The sequence below is a fragment of the Notolepis coatsorum genome, assembly GCF_963971535.1.
Source record: "Notolepis coatsorum genome assembly, chromosome: 5".
Taxonomy (NCBI): Eukaryota; Metazoa; Chordata; class Actinopteri; order Aulopiformes; family Paralepididae; genus Notolepis; species Notolepis coatsorum.
This window is the reverse complement of record NC_140169.1, coordinates 202,941,073-202,964,409: the sequence shown is the minus strand read 5'-3', so window position 1 is coordinate 202,964,409 and position 23,337 is coordinate 202,941,073. Positions and strand designations below refer to the sequence as shown.

The window sequence follows — 23,337 nt, the reverse complement described above, 5'->3', positions numbered from 1 at the left end:
AGTCTCCTCTTCGCGCAGTCAGATCCGACTCCCTCCCGTCCTCCGCTAGGAGGGTTTGGGGGGCTCGGGTCCTCCCCGGTTCTGATGGTTGTGGGGGGCCTCAGCGGGTACATTTGTCGAGCTCAGCTCTGCTCAGCTCCTGTGTTGCACTATGACGCTGAGCAGAGCTATGCGATATATAACGTACAGTTATGTATATAACCATAGTTATATGAGCATAGTGACGCTCAGCGTCAGGACTCACTGAGGACCCCTTGATCTTGCCTTGTGGTGAAAGATTGGGAAGGAGCTGATGGTATGGCCACACCCCTGCTTATGTAGGTAGCGGATGTGGGTGTGGCCAGACAGATGATGGTATGTAAAGGTACATGTGAGAATTTATTTCAGTTCAATACTGGATATGAAGAGTATTGCACTATGACGCTGAGCGTCACTATGCTCATATAACTATGGTTATATACATAACCGTACGTTAACAGTATACAGGACTTCCCCTGTAAATGTCCTAACGCAACCCCCTCCAATGTACAATAAATGTCCTATTAAACCCAATAATACACAAGAGACCCTCTTCTTGGAACCAAGTAAGGTTTCGTCGATAATCCAATGTACAGTTATCCCCCCCCCCACCCCACCACCTCAAATGTACAGTTTCTCCCCCACCCCACCCCACCTACCCAACCCCTCCTCCACCCCTCCTACCAACCTCCTACCTAACAACCTACTCCAATGTACAGTTTCTTCATCAAATGTATATACTCTCTTTTTTAGACTCTTCTTGTATCAAAAACAGTACTGTATTTGTAATTCTGGTATGTCATAAATGTATAGATGTAGCAGTACTGTCTATCTGTATGTCATGTATGTCATGTTATGATTAATTGAAAATGGGGGACCCTGATGTAAACAAGACGAAAGTCTTTCTCTGGTCTGCATCCCCTTAACGATTGTGTGTATTGAGCTGTACTGTATTGTACCCATTCTGCAATCTGTTAATAAAGTTTTCAATCAATCAATCAATTCACTAGCTGAGAGAGGCGGTGGTGTGGGCGTGTGTGTGGGAGGGCGGGGCGGGGGGGGGGGGGGGGTCCCCAGAGGCTACTTGCATCTGTTGTGGATCACTTCCATGGACACCAGTGTCATTACCAGGTGATGCTCAGGTAGACCCTGTTGGTTTGTTGTTATGTCAACCAAGCAATGCTGCACAATACACATCAACAGGGCTACGCAGGTCGCTTTGTTCATCCATAGGCCTATCTATAATAAGCAGCAGAGACAGCTGGGCAGAACAACACAAACGGACCCACTTGATCAAGAACAAAGGTCATCCTCCTCATCCAGGCACAATGTGCTGAATCTAAACCCCAGCTTGACCTGAGGAGGATGGATAAACAGGGGAACGTTGGCCGATGGGAGAGGCTGTTCAGGTGGCATCAACTGGAGAAAGTGGACAGGAAGGGAGAGAACAACAAAACCACCACACAGGAAGTCAAGCTCAAAGTCAAGTAAGTGAGGATTTGTGATTATTTACATACATTATCCTACATGAATCACACCAAGTCGTTTACGTTATGCAAATTCGACATGTCTATTTTATAGTATGTTCTGCTGCAAAGCACGTTGGGCTGCAATTCTTGTATGAAAGGTGCTATGCAAATAACGTGTATTATTATTATTATTATTATTATTATTATTATTATTATTATTATTATTATTATTATTATTTCAGTTTCCACTGGAAATTCAGAAATTTTCCCCACATATTCCCTTGCTAATACTATGTTGAATTCATAAAGAAGATAACAAGAAAGAACACAATGACAGTACAGATGTTCTAAAAGTGAATCTAACTTGAAGGCCAGTGCAATTATGTTCTTACAAACAAGTACAATCTGTCGGTGCAAATTAATCAAACCGTATGCACATGTTCATGTCAACTAGCTAATAATCTTCCTTCTCCATCCCTCCGTTTCTCACCACTCCATCCTTTGGTCTCTCACCACTCCTTGGCCACCAGCTGGAAAGAATGGATTGTTGATCCATCAGAACAGTTTTATTATGTATGGCTACAGGTGATGATTTTTCCCATTTTCTACAACTGGGTGATTATTATCTGCAGGTATGTTTATATTAATACGACTCTAGGCCTAATAGAGTGCGATGTGGAATAATTTGATCAGATTACTCACAGAGGTGGACAACAGAGTCTTTGATTAAAGGATAGAGTTTACTGACAGAATGACATGTTGCAACATGGAGAGACTGTAGGTTACAGCGATGGGCCCTATAGCCTAGAGATCTCTGTAGAATGGTAAGCTGTCTATAACCCTTTCACTACCACACTACCAAATGATTAACCCTTTCACTGCGACAATACAGAAGGTTAACCTTCCACTACCACTTAACCGTCTGTAGTGTGGTCTAGTGAAAGGTTAACAGTAGGTTATGAATATAACCGTGTTCTATGAGTATAGTGACGCTCAGCGTCTAATGCACATATTCTCACTCCAGTGCTGTACACTGAATAAAAACTCACAAAATGTACCTTTACATACCAACATCCGTCTGGCCACACCCCCCGCTACCTATATAAGCAGGGGTGTGGCCACACACTCATCTCCTTCTCAATCTTTCACCACAAGGCAAGATCAAGGGCCGCAGTGGCGTCTAGACGCTGAGCGTCACTATACTCATAGAACACGGTTATATTCATGTCGTATAAGCTTCCGCTCAGCGTCTACTGCACAACGGGAGCTGAGCGGGAGCTGATGCTCGACAAATGTACCCCACTGAGGCCCCCCACAACCATCAGAACCGGGGAGGACCGAGCCCCCCGACCCTCCCTAATGGAGGGATACCCTCCCTATTGGAGGACGGGAGGGAGACGGATCCGACCGTGCGAAGAGGAACTCGAGCAACTCAACGCACAGGGTGAGCAGACCGTGGCTTGACCCCACGACTACGCACACGCACAACCCGCATGCCACCAGGGAACGAACGGAAGGAACAAACCTTGTTACCGCCCCCAAAATCACGGGGTCAAGAGCAAAGCTCAACCCCGTGGCAAGGCCGTAGCAGCGAAGCGCGAAGGAAGACCCAGACCCAGAAGGGACTGGATCCCCCCGGAAAAAGGCGGCCCGGAGAGGCCAATGACGCCACAGCATCAAGACCTCACCAGGCGGTCACTAGTGACACCGCCCCCCACATCGCCAGCGTATTCGGACAGGGCCCATCCAAGAGCAGGCCCTTCTCCCCACTAGCACGCCGCCTGGCTCACTGACCCTGGCATACTCAGGCAGTCAGCATGGCTGTAACTCGAAGCACTCAAGAGGCTACACTACAGCAGGAGCAGGCAGCGCACCGGGGAGACGACCTCCAGAAGAGGCCGATCCCTCAATCCAGGCAGCAGGCACTTGACCCGAGCCTGGAGCACTGCGGACGAGACAGGCGCCAAAGGGGTCAACTGAAAACAGCAGAAGGGGCGTATGCTGACATTGTTGAGCACCATGTCAAAGCCCCCACCAAAAAATCCCCGACGCTCTAGAGGGGCCGAGGCAGAGAAGGCTGACATGATTGGCAGACGTCATGAACGTGCAGGGGCACACTCAACGGGTCGACGAAAACAACTTCGGACCGGGCCCGGTGGACCGGGACGTACACAGGGATGCCAGTGGAGTACTATAAAACCACCTCAACAGCCCCCTCTCAGCCATGCGTAAGAAGAGAGGGGCGAAAAGAATGGAGAACGAACATCTCCATAATATCAAACCCTGTGACACCCGGGCTGACCCGGCATTCTTCCCCCTGAAAAAAGCACAAGTCCCTCAGGGTACCAGAACAGCAGATCTGCGTCCCCGGCGGACAACGGGTTAACTGACCTGGACCAGCGTGACCAGAACCAGTCCCGTGCCCTAATCACACCGACATCCCCAACTCCAGGAGGGGGGGTAGGTACGTGTGTCGATCTAAAACATTATAGAGGGCGCCACCCAGACGGTCCCGTTCGTACCGCGCTCAGTGGCCCACCCCAAAGGCGTGAGACCCCTCTACCTATGCTTTGATCTATTCCGTTAACATCCCCCAAATATGAACGAGAATTCGTCGAGACAACCTAGTAAACTGGAGCTCGGAAGAGACAAACTCCATCCCAGTTGCCCCATAAAAACGCAGTTTTAATGATGAGCAACCAAGGCGCACAAGCCTCATGCGTGATTCCTATCAGAAACACCCAGAGCCAGCACTATGTACACGTCGAGACCCAAAACACATCAATGGATAGTCTAACAAGACCCCAGATACCGTTCCTCCAAGCCGCCTGGGGGAACGACAAGAAGCCGCTTTTTTAATTTGACATTTTTCAGAAAAAAGATAAAAATAATACGGACATGGGTCCCATGCGACGCGGCTGAGGGAAAACACCACCCCGTCAACCACACTTCATAAGAGGGGACGGTGAGCGACGTACCCCTATGACGGGGGGAAACCCATGACTCAACAGACCTGTAAGGCGAGGTGTCAGGGAAACCCTAAACAATACCCCATCCACCTACTCCAAAAAGGAGAGGACGGGGAACCCCCAGAGAGACTTCCCACGTGAGCTGTATAGATTGAAAAGACATATTGCAGCATTGAGCTATGTAAGAATTGGGTTAGGACTCTCCGAGGAGGAGCTCTGAACTCCCAGAGGAGAAGACTCCAAACACCAGAGGAGGAGGCTCTGACCCAATACACACACTACCAGTAGGGAGCAGCGCAGAAGAACCACGTCTCTACTGCGTTGCATCACCCACCAAGCTCAATAATCGAATTGAATCGAATACACACACAACAGAGCAGAACTCCTTTTCGATGTTCTACTCACCTTGACAATCTGAGGAGGAGGCTCTGAAACTCTGAGGAGGCTCCCTCTTTTCTTTTATTACTGGGAGGGAGGGTCCGAACTCACAGAAGGCTCTTCTCCCTGAAGAAGAGCTCTGTGAGGAGGAGGCTCTGAAAACTCCCTGAAACAGAACCATAACATGGAACTTGAACAACTCACGGAAGCCTTACCAATAGAAACGCGCCCAGTGACGTACTCTATGTCAGGGGAATTTCCGCAGTGCACACGCCCAATCTTTCAGGGCGTGGGACCAGGAAACTCTCCCCCCCCCCCCCCCCTACCCTGTACCGTGCCGAACCAGCAACGTGACAGGAAGCCCCGAAGGACAGGGGGTTTTAACCACTGCCCAAACAGAAAAAGGGGGAGGAACGAGGAAGGGTTTACCAGTTCACCCCTTTACGACCCCTCACCCCTGATACGATGTAATGACAAAGTAGAGCCATGACACCAGTCATAGCATGCTACATGAAGCGTTTAACAGCTTCACATAGCTCATGTGCGAACCTGCTATCTGATTTTTACTAAGGAAAAACACAGAACAGAGAGGGCCCCTTTAAGAGCCCCTGTACCAGACTTACACATGTGCTTCTGTGGGCCAAAACCTAACCCAGTTGTGGATCTCAACGACACACACAACCCTTCATCACAACAAAAAAGGGGCAAAAGTACACTCTTAGTACAGAGGAACGCCGTTTTTCATAACGAGAGAGACATAAGTCCTCGATTACGTATTGGCCACAGGCCTTGCTAAGCACATATGACAGTGACCAAACAACCTTTTCCCTAGGAAAAAAAATCGTTTTCTCAAGCAGAAGCACAACCCCAGCAGTTTAAGCTGAGGGCTACATCGTATCCCCACAAACATAGTGACACAATATATTGTAAACAAAACATGTTTGAGAGGAGGGGGGGGAAGCCCCAGGGAAAAAACCGGGGGGGGGGTCACCCCTCCCCGCCTTCTCCCTTGATACGACCAGGTTGAACAGGTACCCCTGTTAATATGTGAACACGCTGTTCATTGTCATCACAGGCTGAGAGAAGAATTTATTCCTCAATCACATGTCACTAAGCATAGCTTCACAGGTTAATTAACCCACTTAGTTGTGAGTTCAACCACGTTACTAACGTTACATGAACACACATGTTCTCATCACAACTAAACCAGTTTATTTTTACACACGTAAAAAACAACGCCGATTTTCTAGGTAGAGAGAAGCTATACCAGTGACAAGACAATTCACACACAACACGCGTCGTATCCTCAATGTATTGCAGCAACACACGTTTTGGAAAACATCGTTATTACAAAACATTTAGAAGGGAAGGAAAGAAGAAGTGTTAAGTCCGGCAGGACTCCTTACCTCCACCCTGAGCGCAGGCAGAGAGAACTGTGAACACTGGTTAACGGGGACAGCCGAAGTCGAACCCGGCGTCTCCTGCGTTGGTGACAAGGGCAAATGTCCGCTGCGCCACCCAGCCGCCGTTCTCCATGTTGACGAAGTCCTTGCTGGCAGGGCACCCGGTGTAGGGTCGACTAACATCCTCTGTCAAAGATGACGTCGTAGTCAGAGTGTTAAGGCTTGTTATACTCACAGTAACGTTCAACAGTGTAGCATTAAGCTAACAGCCGCTCCCGACTGATAGCAACAAGCTAACGTTTCCTAGCCTAGTGAACACAATGGGCTAGCGCCGCAGCTAACAGCTGACTGGCTAACAGTAGGCCACACACTAGCACGCAAGCTAAGCAGCTATCACCTGAACTGTACACAACGACATAACAAGCCACACTTCAGACAGGCCGCCGCCTGAATCCCTCCTCATCCTAAGAGAGAAGAGAAAAAGAAATGTCAACACAGTTTTCAACAGTGATTTAACAGACATACGGCGGAGTCGGCACAATTCCCATACGGGCTGCAGCCGACTTGAGCATGGAACTATCGATAAAGAAGATCCAGACCCACATTTCCTCGTGCTTAGGGTGTAATCTCTCATTCATTTGAAAGAAGGGGCCTTCACGGGACAGAGAAGCATCCGCTCGTCCAGAGAACCAGGTTTAAACCAGATCTCGGTCACGGCCCACTAGTTTGACCATTATGGGCGTCAGACCAGGACCCTCCGTCCGTCGCCTAAGAGGCCGAACAGAGGACCCCAATCTGGGGCCGGCCTTCATAAAATTGTCAGCTAACCTCCATAGCATTAGCAGACAACTGACGCCCGCATAGCAAAACATTACTCACCCAGCCCAGAAAGCAACCAGTTTCTCCTGCAGTCCAGCTGTAGAACCGGAGGTTCAATACCTATCCAGCCGCAGCAAGGAGGACTGCAGGTGGGGAGTAGATCAGCGACGCAAGCCCCTAATACGAAAAAGCCGGTGGAGGTCAGAATGATCATCATCTTCCAGACACCCCAGTGACGAAGACATTATCGCTGTATTTTCTTAAATAGTGAGAGAGAAAATAAAGATATAACGTCAACGTATCTCCTTGTTCTTCTGTTTTCCTTTCTTCAGCTAAATACTTTCTCCATGTCAAGTGATTGGTATACAGGCACTCTCTTGAAATTTGAGAAGGAGATGAGTGTGTGGCCACACCCCTGCTTATATAGGTAGCGGGGGGTGTGGCCAGACGGATGTTGGTATGTAAAGGTACATTTTGTGAGTTTTTATTCAGTGTACAGCACTGGAGTGAGAATATGTGCAGTAGACGCTGAGCGGAAGCTTATACGACATAGAACCTTCTGTAGTGTGGTTGTGAAAGGGTTAAGGGAGAGTAGACAAAACTAAGTGGTACCTTGTCGTACAGACTATGAGTTATAGATATGATATGCAGACTATGAGAAGGCTATGTGGACAGAAGGCTATGTGGATGTAAGTGTGTGTGTGTGTGTGTGTGTGTGTGTGTGTGTGTGTGTGTGTGTGTGTGTGTGGAATAGAGTGAGAGAGAAAGTGTGTGCGGTAGTGTAGACACAGAAGGCTATGTAGATGTGAGCGTGTGTTTGTGTGAGTGTGTGTGTGTGTGTGTGTGTGTGCACATGTGATAGAAAGAGAGACAGAGAGAGTGTGAGAGTATGAGTGAAGGCAATGTATCATGTGTGTATGTTAGAAAGAGAGAGAGAGAGATCAATACCCCTATCAGAGAGAGAGAGAGAGAGAGAGAGAGAGAGAGAGATCAATACCCCTATCAGAGTGGAATTGGTTTGTTGACAGATGCTGCTCATTTGCTAAATTAATTAAATTATGGTGGTTCATTTAGACCAGCGGTTCTCAAACTACGGGTCGCGACCCAAAGTGGGGTCGTGGGTAGGTGACAGTGGGGTTGCGCATTATAAATGTGTTTTATAAATGTGTATTCGATAAGTGTTGTAATAAAAATGTCTAATAAATATGCATGATCAAGTTCAACAACATGTGCTTTTATTTTGATATTCCTTAATTCCACGTTGAAATGACGCAATACATTTAAGTGTGGGGTCGCCAAAAAATAATCCTAAATAAAATGGGGTCATGGTATAAAATAGTTTGAGAACCCCTGATTTAGACACTGACCATGTTAGAACATTTCAAACTAGATCATTCTTAGTGAGTATTGCAGTATTCTTGCTAGACTCAGAGATTTCTTCCTAAAAACACCAACACTTTGTTAATCTGCTGTATTCCTCAGGACATGCTTCCATTCAATCGAAATGGCATACTTGGCTTTGTGGCTTACATTGGACTACCTCTGTGACCTGATGTATGTGGCCGACATGATCGTCAGAGTTCACACCGGTAAAATGTTTTGTTACGTTGATCTGTTGACACTGTTGATCTTTTAGTTTTTCGCATTTGCTATAACGATTCTGAATCCTGCATATTAAACCAAAGGTACAATTATAGTTTTTCTCTCAAGAGTATAGGCTATGTCAAGCTAAATTAATTGACTATGAATATTATTATTAGTAGTAGTATTATTGATAGAATATACAGTACTGCCATTCCACTATTATTATTATTATTATTATTATTATTATTATTATTATTATTATTATATTTGTTCTTGTCTGTACCTCCCCTCCCCCCTCCCCCATGATGTTATGACGCCTGGATTTCCCCCAAAGGGATCAATAAAGGAACACTTTATTATTCTTTATTCTATTTAATTTTTAATATTATTATTCTTATTCCTATTTTTGTTCTATTGACTACCTAAATGTTTATTGTTGTTCAATGTGAGCGATCTGTAGTGCCGAATTCCCCTCGGGATTATTAAAGGATTTCTATTCTATTTCTATTCTATTCTATTGACTTGACTTGAACATGTGAACACACTTCAATCAAGGCATTGACAAAAACTGCACCTGTGCCGCCCTCTACAGGTTTCCTGGAGCAGGGCATCCTGATCAAAGACCGGGCTCGCTTGAAGAGCCAGTACCTGAGCTCCTCCCGCTTCCTGTACGACCTGGCCTCCCTGCTGCCCACGGACCTCCTGTACTTCGCCCTGGGCGTCCACGCCCCTCTGGTGAGGGTGAACCGCTTCCTGCGCACGTCGCGCCTCAACGAGGCCCTGGACCGCATGGAGACCCGCACCTCCTTCCCCAACACCTTCCGCATCGCCAAGCTCATGCTCTACATCTTCGTGCTGATCCACTGGAACGCCTGCCTCTACTTCGCCCTGTCCCGCTACATCGGGTTCGGCGCCGACCGCTGGGTCTACCCCAACCTCACCGACCCGGTGTTCGCCTCCATGCGGCGCCAGTACTTCTACTGCTTCTGGTTCTCCGCCCAGATCTTCACCACCGTGGGCGACACGCCCCTCCCGGACCGGGAGGAGGAGTACCTCTTCATGATAGCCGACCTGCTCATCGCCGTGCTGGTGTTCGCCTCCATCGTGGGCAACGTGGGAAACGTCATCACCAGCCTCAGGGACCGGGATAACGTTTTCTTCCCCAACCACGAGCTGGTGAGGTCAAGGACCTCCGGTTGGACGGAGATGGTGCTGTTTGTTGAAGGACACAGGGAGTCTCGGCCAGGGACGTGCACAGGACTTTAGAGGGGCAGGAAAAGGGCAGAAAAGGGCACTTGGCCTATGCGCATGCTAAGCGAGCGTGCTAAGCGAGTGTGCTATTTTTGGGGGGCCTTTTTGGGCGGGGTTTGAATAGTTTGGACTTCATGAGTTGACTGTATTGTTTATTAGCATAATTGTACAAACCGAACATATTTGTACATATACAGTATTTTGTTTTTGGTTTAAAGTGGATCTGCAAGCAAAAAAATTAAAACGTGGCATAAAAAGGGCACTTTTTTATGAGGCACAAAAGGGCAGGTGCTCGAGCACCCTTTGGGCTCTATGTGTGCACATGCCTGGTCTCGGCAGCTGACGCCAGTACATCTACATCAGAGCCACTATAGGCCCTGCCGCCTTGTCAGATTAGTAGTGATATAGATGAGGCAGATGTGGGGAAACAAAAAAGTAGTAAGCTCTACGTCGTGGGGTGACAGTGGCTCAGGAGGTGGAGCGGTCGTCTGGTAATCAGAAGGTTCTCCCAGTTCGATTCCAGCTCCTCCGCTGTTGAAGTGTCCTTGAGCAAGACACTTACTGTAGGGGAGACAGTGGCTCAGGAGGTAGAGCGGTCGCCTGGTAGTCGGAAGGTTCCAGGTTTGATTCCCGCTCCTCCCGGGCAGCGTGTCGATGTGTCCTTGAGCACACAAGTGTCCTTGAGCAAGACACTTACTGTAGGGGAGACAGTAGCTCAGGAGGTAGAGTGGTCGTCTGGTAGTCGCAAGGGTCCCGGTTCGATTCCCGCTCCTCCCGGGCAGCGTGTCGATGTGTCCTTGAGCACACACGTGGCCTTGAGCAAGACACTTACTGTAGGGGAGACAGTAGCTCAGGAGGTAGAGTGGTCGTCTGGTAGTCGGAAGGTTCCAGGTTTGATTCCCGCTCCTCCCAGGCAGCGTGTCGATGTGTCCTTGAGCAAGACACTTAACCCCTATAACTGCTCCCGATGAGCAGGTTGGCACCTTGCACGCCTCTGTCGTCCGTGTGTGAATGGGTAAAATGTGAGGAACAAAAAAAGCGCTTTGGATAAAAGCTGCTATATACAGTAAATGCACCATTTACCATTTACTGTAATGAGCAGGTCGGCCCCTTGTCTGTGTGTGAATGTGTGAGTGAATGGGTGAATGTGAGGCATAAGTTGTAAAGCAGATAAAAGCAGAGTCCATTTACCCATTTCCATTTACTTTTCATCATAACGTCACTCCATATCCTTCTCATTTCACTTGTCTCCCTGGTACAGAAGCGTATTGCTGCCACACCAGAAGTTATAACGTGATAACTTATTGTTTGAACATAAAACGTTTCACGTTATAACGTGATACTGATAACTTATTGTTTTAACATAAAATGTTTCACCTTATAACGTGATAACATTGTTTTAACATAAAACGTTTCACCTTATAATGTGATACCAACTTATCATGTTATAACGTGAAACGTTTTATGTTAAAACAATAAGTTATCACGTTATAACGTGATACTGAGCTTTTCTTTCTGTTTCTGGTGTGGCAGCAATACGCTTCTGTACCCTGGTGTTCCTTTGCTTTCTAAAAAGAGAACATACTTTGTTCTCGTCCTGCACCCCTCACTCAGGTGAAGGCCTACCTGCGAAGCCACCACATCAGCAAGGAGCTCCGCCAGCGGGTCAACCACTGGTACCAGCACCTGCACATCAACAAGAAGATCACGCGGGAGAACGAGATCCTGCAGCAGCTGCCCGTCCAGCTGCAGACGGAGATCGCCGTCAGTGTCCACCTGCCCACCCTGTCCAAGGTCACCATCTTCCAGAACTGCGAGACCAGCCTGCTGGAGGAGCTGGTGCTCAAGCTCACACCTCAGGTCAGGGCCCCCCTGGGGATATAGACCACTGCACTTTCCACGTTACATGGAGCTCTGGGAGGAGCGCGCGTGGGGATACAATTAATGAATGTTGATTAGAGCCTTGACGTAGTGGTGGCTATGGCTGGAGACATGATTCAATAGACCTTTTATACACCCAAGTCTCCTGAACACGGAGAGTCCATTCCCAAGTCGACCGGCACTTTCTCTGCCGAACTATAGCTGCTTTTCTGCACCTAGTACTCCCCAACCGGCGCATGCGCAGATTGCCCAGGGAGTCTCAACAACAATCCAGACAATCCAGAGAGACTCCCTGGGCAAGCTGCGTATGCAGAGTAGCTGTAGCTAATAACCACTTACATCAAGGCTCAAATCAACATTAATTTCATTTTATCCCCCTGCACTCTCGCATGAGCTGAAAATACTGGAAGTGTTGCAGTGGTCTATCGACAGGTTGAGGTCAAAGGCCAGAGGTCATGTGAAGGGTTTCTATCCAAAATGCTATACGTATATCAGAATCAGAATCAGAATCAGAATGGTCTTTATTGCCACGAAGTTTGCACATACAAGGAATTTGATTTGGTAGTTTTTTGGTGCGACATTAACGGACAGACAATTACGGTAGAATACAAATAAAATGGAATAATCTAAATTAAAATAGAAGCACAATAGAATAGCATAGAATTATAGAATAAAATTAATTAGGCCAGGGCTGTACAATTGTGCACGATGTGGTCAAGTATATACACTAATTTGAATACAAATAACAATACAGTGGGATGGGATATTTAGCAGGGCTGTGCAATTGAGCAGTAAATTGTGCAAAAGGTATGAACAACAGTGAAGTATGAATTGATTGTATATTGTACTGTATATATGTATATTGTATATTCCTTTTTACTTACTTTTTTACTTTTTTTTTTACTGTATGAAGCACACTCTCATACAGAACCAAGCATTTCACCGTAAAGTATGTGTATTTTATTGTGATAATTAATTAATAAACAAATGTAGCAGGGTGGATTATCCCTGCTTCGTGGGAACGGGTGGGCACAATCACTGGGTAACGAGACACAGTAGAGCTCTGTCTGACTGCACCTCCGTCTTTGAGTCTGGAGCTTCAACTGGAGGCTGGCAGTGTGAGTGGATGGGGCCCGGGATTTACCAACCTGGTCTGGTACTCTGGTCTTCCTCCCCTGCAGCAGGGCGGTCAGCAGTACTCCCCAACACGCTCCCACTTCCCCCAATTACTCTTGTGACCCTCCCACACCTAGTGACTGAATTGTAAGTAAATAACTTGGTTCCCCCCGCAAGCAGTACCCTCCCTCAGTGACACTAGAAACCTTACAATAACAAGGGAAAGGTGGAATAGGAAGGGGTTAATTGTATTAACGTTACCCACACCAAAAGAGTTGTTAAACGGCTCATGAATGGACACGCACACCGAACTCCCATCTAATTCTTTAATACTAATTATACTGGTCAGTTACAAAGAGTTAAAAGCACTGGGTCGACTAGAATGGAATCTTACTATTACCCAATTTGTAACTCGATACCTTATGTCTCACTATATTCTACACACACCTCTGTGTTAGTGCCAGGAATAATATACTTTAATGCATTTGACTCATCGCCCACGTCTGGGTCAGTACCATGTATAATACCTCTAACAGGCTTTAATTATAGGGTGAGAATAATACCTCTCTGGGCTTTACTTATGATGCCCCAGGTCTGTAACCTCCCCACAGGAAAAGGGTTAATTAGATGGGAAAATATTATTAGTAAATAAGAACCAAACACGTTATCACACTCAAAGGAAATAAAAAATGTGGGCCCACAAATACCTAACAAAAGTCCTATGCTAATGCCGGCATATATTGTTGATGGGGTACCCCTAGGAACTGTAGTTAGCAACGTTAGCTTCGCCCGCAGGCAGCACCACACTGTGTAACGTGCAATAGAATCCTGGGCACCGAAGCCCTAATGTACTCTACCAAAATGGCGGCCTCGCCGCGCCACCGTCGTCCGGATAGCAAGATGGCATCGAACGCTCTCGCCGTGGGCGCTAGCAGGCGGGGCTGGAGTAGAGGGGCAGTGTTGGGCTGAGAGCGTGTGCTGGGTGATGGCGACCTCTGTTGGTTGGGACGAACTCCCGTGCTCTGAAGACAGCCTGGTGCAGATCTGGTTGTAGACAGCCGGAGCAGACTGGTTGTAGACAGCTGGTGCTGGGTCGACGCGCATACCTAAACTTGCCCTCACTAACACTGCAGCTACACTCTGGGTCCCCAAACAGCCCTCCTGCTAGCCGGGATATATGATAACGCAGGGTGCCTCTAAACACCGGTCCTCTTCACGCTAGAGGGAATAACTTTAACTTAAACCCCTCAGGGCGATACCGCATTTCTTCTAGGATAACTCGTTGTATCGCTAGGGTATTCAGTAGGGAAACATGCAACACGCTTCTACGTTTACTGTTATAGGATAACCCGTAATATACTCAAGTTCAATACGGGGCTCTGTCCAGAAACGACCGAACCGATCCAAGTCCAATGTCGAAGAGGCTGGTTCCTCGCACTTCCGTCTCAGTTGGCTTGCTTCCTTCTCCGTCTCTCTCGTATGCTCTCTGCCTGCCACCGGCGCCCCCTGCTGGTACCGCCTACTAGCCCCAAAGGGAAACACTGAGTGGAGAATATGATCCAGGGTTATTGTTCATAATCCATATTCCAGCCGGTAGAACAAGGAGGAGCCTGCGTCGTTGTTCGAGGGAATATTAATGGAGACTAATTAGTAGGTCTTGGTGCATCAGGGGAGATAAAAAGGCAAGTCAGCACTTCTGAATAATAGCCATATTTTCAGGGTGCTACACAAACTTGAAACTTGAACTTGAACAAGTATGACAAGTTTGATTGTATATACAAATATATAGTCCAGTAAAGGGTGTGTTAATGTAACATTATGAGAATGAAAAACAACAACAACGCCTGACTGTTGAAATCGGCGTGTATGTTCGATACATACATGCTCCTCTCTGTGTTTTGAACTCTGTGTAGTCGTTACGTGAGCTATCTGCTGTGCCCTCCTCCGATTAAAACATCTGGACAATAGCTACAGTCTAGACTTGGGGCATCTTCACATTTCAGTGAAGTGGCCCGGGAGGTATAGAGCAGTCGTCTGGTAATCCGGAGGTTCCCGGGTTTGATTCCCGCCCCTCCCCCCTGGGCAGCGTGTCGAAGTGTCCTTGAGCAAGACACTTAACCCCTCACTGCTCCCCGGTGAGCAGGTTGGCACCTTGCATGGTCGCCTCCGCCGTCTGTGTGTGAATGTGTGAGTGAACGGGTCAAATGTGAAAAACAAAATTGTAAAGCACTTTGGATAAAAGCACTATATCAGGCAGGCGATACAAGAGTCTGAAAGCCAGGACTACGAGACTGACAAACAGTATCTACCCACAGGCCATCAGGCTGGTGAATGCTAGCTCCCTCACCTAGCCCACCCCACACACATTCTTTTTTGAACGGTGATCCCCCCACCCCCTCTTTTGCTTTTGTGCCAGGCAGACACTCTGACTCTGCTGCTGTGACCTCACTGTCACCCTTCCCCCCGAACTAGACACTAAAGACACTTTTTAACTGCTGCTGTGGCCCATTTAATTGTCACCTCCATATTTTATATTGTAAACACTGTGAATCGGAACGTGCAATGTTACTCACTGTGCCTTGTATATATCTTATACCCTTTAAAAAAAAGTCTATTTTTACCTTCTTTTTTAGCACTTGCTTGTATTTAAATTGTAATATTTTTTTTGTTAAGTATTGTGTGAAGGGCGGACTATAGGACTAGCAAAGTAAGATATCCATTGTACGGCAAACTGTCTGTTTAACTGTGCACATGACAATAAACAATCTTGAATCAATATAAATGCAGCCATTTACCATTTCAGTCAAGTCAATTCCACAGACACATGTCCTCTCTTTTGCAGGTGTACAGCCCCGGAGAGTACGTCTGCAAGAAGGGTGACGTGGGCCACGAGATGTACATCATCAAGGAGGGCAAGCTGGCGGTGGTGGCGGATGACGGGCTCACGCAGTTCGCTGTGCTCGGCGAGGGGAACTTCTTCGGGGAGATCAGCATCCTCAACATCAAAGGTCCGTAGAAGAACACTGGGTACTATTCTACTAGTGCGTCACTCTGTTTGACAACATCTGTGCATTTATGTAGGCAGCCAAACACACACACACACACACACATACATACACACACACACATGCATACTGTAACAAAGGTAGCAGACAGGGGTAGGTGGAAGGTGCAATATGGTTGTACAAATAATCAAACACACAGTCAAACAGCTTTAGCTCCCCGCTGGGCAAACGCCAGGGGCATTTATTTAAACAAAACAGAAAATTAAGAAACCAACAAAAATCATACTGGCTCCCAGTGAAGCACCTAAGTGTCTTTGCTATAGTCCAGTCTTTAACTAGGCCCGGCCGCTGTCCGGTTTACCGGCTGTTAACTCACAGTTTGGTTGTCTCCCAACAGCTCTCCCACTCTCCATTCCAAGACACACTCTGATGTTCTTGGTCTGTCCTCTTTGAGAGGCATGCTGATTGCTAATTGAAAGACAGCTGTGTGTGGGTCTGCCTGTGTGCAGCTGTCAGTCTTCTTCTCTCCATTGGGGGGAGCCAACAGGCAGGAACATAGCATCCATTGATCACCATTCCCCTTGGTTTGGTTTGGTTTACTTTATTTGTTCAAGGGGGACAGTGTACATTAACACTTTGAGCCCCACGCCGGGTTTTCCTTTTTACCGGCTGAATGCCACCATCGGCGCCAATGTTAACGTTAATATCGCCTAATCTATGTTTTAAATTATGTGTCTAATCTGCCCATCGCATTATCAAAGACTATTTTCCAGTCAGTGCTGTCAAGGCAGATTGTTTTTTTATCGCTGCATTTCCGTTTCAGAGCATTTAGAAAAGCACCCGTTTTCAGATAAAAACCAGCCCATTCTGGAGCATTCTATGAAAATCGCCTTTTACTGGAATATTCCACAACGTTGATATTCGTCGGCCTTTTTATGAATCGTTTTCAAATAAACGCTAGATGATCAATATTATACGTGCACGCAAGCACATTCGAGCCGCGCACGGATAATCGCCCCGTTGATTTCCTCAACGGGGAAATTACAGTGAAACCGAAAGAAGACATTTCACAAAACAGCTTATAACTTCATCAAACTTACTCTGATTATCCTAACACTGATAACATAGAGTCCTTACCTGACATCAGATGGTATCCAACTGGTATATTCCAATTCCTGATCACCATTCGAAGAAATCGATACGTGTATGGATCCAACGCGATACAGTAGAACTCCATGATCAGCGGGGATCTGAGGTTCCAGAATGAACTGTGGTAACCCCGGCTGGATCAGTGGACTGGAAAATGTGGAGTACCGGATTTTTTTCCCCATTCATTTTCATTGAGTCCATTCCAAAATCACTTATGTCATCTGGGAGACGACAGGGGGCGCTTTTTTCCACAATGATCGCCGGCACCGCTCGGCTATACTCGGGTGATGCAATATGATTTCAGATCGCAAAAAAAAAAAAAAAAAAAAAAAATCAGAGAAATCTCGTGAGTGGCTTTCAACCACCTATAAAAAACACGAGAAATGTCGTGAGTGGCACGGAAATAGTTAATAAAACATTTTACAAATGTAAATGCACCCAATTTTAGCCAAAAGGCTAATTTCCATTGGTAGTCCCCCTGCCAGAAGGTACAGGCTAAAATCCTGTGTAAAAAAGGGTTAGCAATAAAAACAGAATAAAATCAAGATAAATACATTAGAATAAAAACACAACAAAAGCACATAGACATAGTAGGGATACAGGTCACAATACAGTCATGGACACAAGGACAGAGCACATCATGACATATTAAGAGACCCAGACATAGACAGACGCACCATATCCATATCCACACACACATATACACATACAGACACCTCAGTGTTGACAGTTCTGGTTATCAATGAGCCATTCCCTAACCCTGCACTTGAATGAATGGTATGATGTGGACACTCTAATTGTTTGAGGAATTGAGTTCCATTGGTGGGATGCTCTGTATGAGAAGACGGCCTGGCCAAATACACTTTTTTTTAAAGGGATTGTACAGTCCCCCCTTGCCGCACCTCTAGTGTTCCTGGTTGAGGCAGACTTGAGGTTGATGAAACCGGACAAAGGAGGAGGAGCCAATCCACACTTTATTTTAAAAACTAGACAGACGTTTTGATATAGGGTCAGGTTTTCCCAACTGAGTAGATTATATTTTTTTAGAATGTGACAATGATGGTACCTGAATGGTTTCTTGTCTAGAATTTGTATTGCTTGTTTGTAAAGTGATTGAAGTGGGTTCAGAATGGTGGAATGTGAATTGGACCAGGTTATCAAACAGTATGTGATGTGGGAAAGAACCATTGAATGAAAATATAGCTTTGCTGCCTCTGTTGAAAGGAAGTTTCTTATGTACCTGAAGTTTGATAGGCTGAACTTTACCTTATTGCAGACTTTTTTTATGTGATTTTTGAAGTTAAGGTTTGGGTCTATGTGTAATCCTAAATACTTATATTCTGATACTACCTGTAATTTCTGACCGGAGATGAAGATATCCTGCTCTGCAACTTCTCTGTGGCCCTTGGAGAAGAACATACAGACAGTCTTAGAGACATTCAATTGTAAACAGCTGTTCTTAAGCCAGGATGTGACATTCACCATGACATTAGACAATTTTGTTGCAACCTCTTCTGTGGTTTTACCGTGTGTAAAGATCACTGTATCATCAGCATACATCAGTACATCACATTGGCCACACACAGAAGGCAAATCGTTAATGTACATGCTGAACAGGATTGGACCCAAGACAGAGCCCTGCGGGACACCAGTTGACATACAGATGGCAGTAGATTTATGATTTTCAATTTTGACAAGTTGGGAACGGAATGAGCACACACACACATACTCACACGTGAACATATGCATACACAAATACACACACATAAACATATTATGCATACACAAATACACACACGAACATATGCATACACAAATGCACACACACACACACATACTCACACGTGAACATATGCATACACAAATACACACACATGAACATATGCATACACAAATGCACATATACACACACACACCTCTACACACATAAACATGTGCATACACAAATACACACACATGAACATATGCATAGGGGTGTAACGGTACACAAAAACCACGGTACGGTACGTACCTCGGTTTTGAAGTCAAGGTTCGGTACCGGTTTTCGGTACAGTGGGGGAAAGTTTGGCTTTCCATGTTCCACTCAGGGGTGATGTAGTGTGCAGTAACTAATTGTACTTGTAGGGCTGTCAACGAATATTCGATATTGAAATGAATAATCGACTTGTAAAAAAATATATAATAATAATAATTATATATTAGATTATGAAAAAAAACAGCCCCCGGTTGTGGTGTTATCATAGTTTAGACCAGGGGTAGGCAACCCTAGGCACGCGTGCCTGCATAGGCACGCGGGGGCATTTGCATAGGCACAGGGGGCAGCATTAAAAAAAAAAAAAAAATTTTAATTAAAATTATATATATATTTTTTTTTTTTTTGTTTGCTTTGAAATATTATAGTGAAATATTTTGCACTGTTGTCGCATTTATATTGTTGAAATCCTCCCACAGGTTCTTTTTACTACCACATATTTAATTGAGACCCTTTATTTGTTTATTATTTCAATGTAGCTGGAAATACATTGCTACATCATTCAGTAACATTTGCAGAGCCTTATAACAAAAACATTATTACGGTCACCATTGTGACCAGTGGGATTAATCAACAAATTGTATTATTTATTTTTCTATTTCATTGAACATTGCACATGTTAAAAGCATTTTTTTTTACTCAAAATGTGAGTATTACCAAGTCAACTTGTGTTCTTAAAACAATGACAATAAACATAGTTTTATTAGGTTGAAATAATGTGGTTGTGTACTTATTTTTCTGTTAACTTATTATGGATTGAAAACTGAAAACCGTAATGCACAGTAACTGAACTCAAGTTCTGGTAACTTATTATTATATATTTTTTTACAGTGTAGTCTTGCGATCAATCAAAACATATTTACACGATATACCTCACATTCACCCTCCATTCACATCCTGGTGTTCTCCATTAGGCCTGTAGGTGGAGCTATGACAGCACACGTACAGTACACACACCAATGGTGTGTGATGTGTCCAAAAATGAATGGGCAAATGTGAGTGAAATGGTCGCACTGTATGCAGCTGTTTGTCTGCATTGCATCCCCCCCCCAACTCAGATTTAGGGTTGATACAACCATCATAATAATATTGTTAATAATAACAATAACAATAATGATGTAATAATGTAAAAATTATCATTAAAAAGACCCGATTATGAGAAGAAAAAAATTACGATGCATGGAATATTGTTGAGGCACACTAGTTACAACTATATTTCAAACAGGCACTCCATGTCAAAAAGGTTGCTGACCCCTGGTTTAGACCATCTATGTGGGCCGGGTCTATTGGTATGACGAACAGGAAGTAAGGTGAGTGCCCGGCCAATAGGAATGGGGCTGGGGACTATGTATAGGAGGGGAGTTCAAGGTAACGGGAGAGTTAACTGACGTGATTGCGATGGTAAATAAATGACCAGATCAGTTCACAGTTGTGGTCTCACGTTATTCCAAGAATACGCGACATGGTGTCAGAAGTGCTGTGAAACAGATCAAACGGTCTACCTTGGAGGTGGAATAAAGAGGCTTCATGAGTGACAAGGAGGAGAAAGAGCAGCCAGGTAGAAGCGGAGGTAGCATCATGGCTAACGTACCTGCGGCTACTTTCAACATCCAACCGCCTGAGCCCTTTGATTTCTCCAAGCCGCTCGAGTGGACTAAATGGATCAGGAGATTCGAGAGGTTCCGTCAGGCAAGCAATTTAACTGCAAACTCAGAAGAAAATCAGGTAAACACGTTGATTTACTGTATGGGAGATGAAGCGGATGATGTTTTGAGAGGCTTGAATCTCAGTGCTACAGACCAGCTGGAATACGGTAAAGTGCGAGATGGCTTTCAGTCTTTCTTTGTTGTGAAAAAGAACATTGTGTATGAACGTGCACGTTTTAACATGCGCAAGCAGGAAGCAAACGAGACTGTGGATGCATTTATTACTTCACTGTATGGATTAGCAGAGCACTGCAATTATGGGACGTTGCATGATGAGCTAATTAGGGACAGGATCGTAGTGGGACTGGCTAACACACATCTCTCAGAACGCATGCAGATGGAGAAAAATCTAGACCTGGAAAAAGCCATTAACATGGCTAGACAATCAGAAGAGATTAAAAAACAGCAACACACACTGAGGAGCGATGCCGGTTGTGTAAGACTCATGGATAGTGTTGGCTCTATGGACAGAGTGTTTAAAGGCAGGCAGCAGTATGACAAGCCTAGTTTCACCAAAAATAAGAGTTATGGAGCACACAGCAGCCAGAGTAAAAATCAAAACAGCTCACAGTGTTACAAATGTGGGGGCGGACCCCATCCTAAACACGAGTGCCCTGCAAATGAGGTCAGGTGCCATTCCTGTGGGAAAATGGGTCACTACCAGCGTGTGTGCCGTGCTGGTAAGGCTGTGCATGGTATTGAGGAAGAAGAGGAAAGGGGCTATTTTCTTGGCTCTGTGACATCTGAGCAAGAGGCATGGACTGCTGAGATAGGCATAATGGGGAAAAGCATCGTTTTCAAATTGGACACCGGAGCGGATGTTACGGCTGTGTCACAGACAATGTTTAACAGTATATTTTCCCATGCACAGCAGCCTCTTCTCCAGAAAGCAGAGAGACCCTTATTGGGTCCAGGACGGGTTCCGTTGGATGTGTCGGGTTTCGCCAGACTGCAGCTGAGAAAGGGAGCCAAACATACCACGGAGAAAGTCTATGTGGTCAAAAATCTGAGTACGCCATTGCTCGGGTTGCCAGCCATAATAGCCCTGGGCCTGCTCATCCGTGTCAACAGTGTGGACAAGGGGACCCTCAAGACGAGCTACCCAAAGCTATGCAGTGGGCTGGGTATGGTACGTAGATCATATCACATTAAGCTTACACCCAATGCTGTGCCGATTTCCTTGAAAACCCCCAGGAGAATTCCACTGCCGTTGGTGGGGAAGGTCAAGGAAGAACTCCAACGCATGGAAAGGCTGGGTGTTATCAGCCGCGTGAAGGAGCCGACCGCCTGGTGCGCCGGCATGGTGGTCGTACCCAAGAAAGAGACAGAGAAGGTACGTTTATGTGTGGACTTGACAGGCTTGAATGAGTATGTGTGCCGTGAAAAGTACATTTTACCGTCAGTAGAGCAGAATCTCGGGACACTTGCGGGAGCGAAGATATTCAGCAAATTGGATGCCAACATGGGGTTCTGGCAGATTCCACTCACGAAGGAATCAGCCAAGTACACCACGTTCATTACACCCTTTGGCCGATTCCACTTTAACCGTCTTCCATTTGGAATCACCTCAGCACCTGAACACTTCCAGTGCATGATGGCGGAGGTCATAGAGGGGCTAGAAGGGGTGGTCTGCCACATTGATGATCTATTAGTGTGGGGGCGGGACCAGGAAGAGCATGATGCTCGACTCCATGCTGTGCTACAAAGAGTGGAAAAAGCTGGCCTCACCCTGAATGTGGACAAATGTGAGTTCTCCAAGAGTGAAATGCTTTTCCTGGGTCACATCATCACATCGGAGGGCATCCGCCCTGACCCGAGGAAGACAGAGGCCATCACAGAGTTGGCGGAGCCTACGAACGTTACTGAATTGAGGAGTTTTCTCGGCATGGTCAATCAGCTGGGAAAGTTCATCCCTCAGCTGGCCGAGACTGATAAGCCGCTTCGGGACCTCCTCTCAAAGAGAAATTGTTGGGTCTGGGACGTGGACCAGGCTATGGCGTTTGAAGCGCTGAAGAAGGCACTGTGTTCTGCTCCTGTGCTGGCTATGTATGACCCGAACAGAGACACTAAAGTGTCAGCCGATGCATCATCATATGGATTGGGAGGCGTTCTTCTCCAGAGAGAGGAGGAGGGATGGAAGCCTGTGGCATATGCATCACGCTCGCTCAATCCAACTGAGCAGCGTTACGCGCAGGTAGAGAAGGAGGCGCTAGCCCTCACATGGGCCTGTGAAAGGTTCCGGGATTACCTCATAGGGAAACATTTCTGCCTGGAGACCGACCACAAACCCCTACTCAGTCTACTTGGAGCCCAAGCACTGGATCTGCTGCCGCCAAGAATCCAGCGCTTCAGAATGAGGCTCATGCGCTACTCATACTCCATTGTGCATGTACCAGGAAAGTCACTTTGGACAGCAGACATGCTGTCGCGTGCACCTGTGGAGTCACGTATGTCTGCAGGAGATAAAGAGCTGATGGAGAGCACCAACATATACGTGGACTTTGTTCTCGAGAGTCTACCTGTCAGTGCCTCATACGTGGAAAACCTGAAAGAACAG

At 46.2% G+C, this 23,337-nt stretch overlaps 1 protein-coding gene across 1 annotated transcript in view; it reads left to right on the top strand.

Moving 5' to 3' along the window:
• Positions 1–1,383: 1,383 nt before the first annotated feature.
• Positions 1,384–23,337, top strand: part of cnga4 (cyclic nucleotide gated channel subunit alpha 4) — a gene marked incomplete at both ends in the record, with an annotated part of 75,576 nt that continues 53,622 nt past the window's right edge. The window contains 6 exons of the mRNA XM_084314417.1: positions 1,384–1,505; positions 2,018–2,119; positions 8,539–8,645; positions 9,233–9,816; positions 11,506–11,751; positions 15,731–15,896. Coding sequence (XP_084170543.1) covers positions 1,384–1,505; positions 2,018–2,119; positions 8,539–8,645; positions 9,233–9,816; positions 11,506–11,751; positions 15,731–15,896 — 1,327 coding nt within the window. The remainder of the gene's footprint in view (positions 1,506–2,017; positions 2,120–8,538; positions 8,646–9,232; positions 9,817–11,505; positions 11,752–15,730; positions 15,897–23,337) is intronic.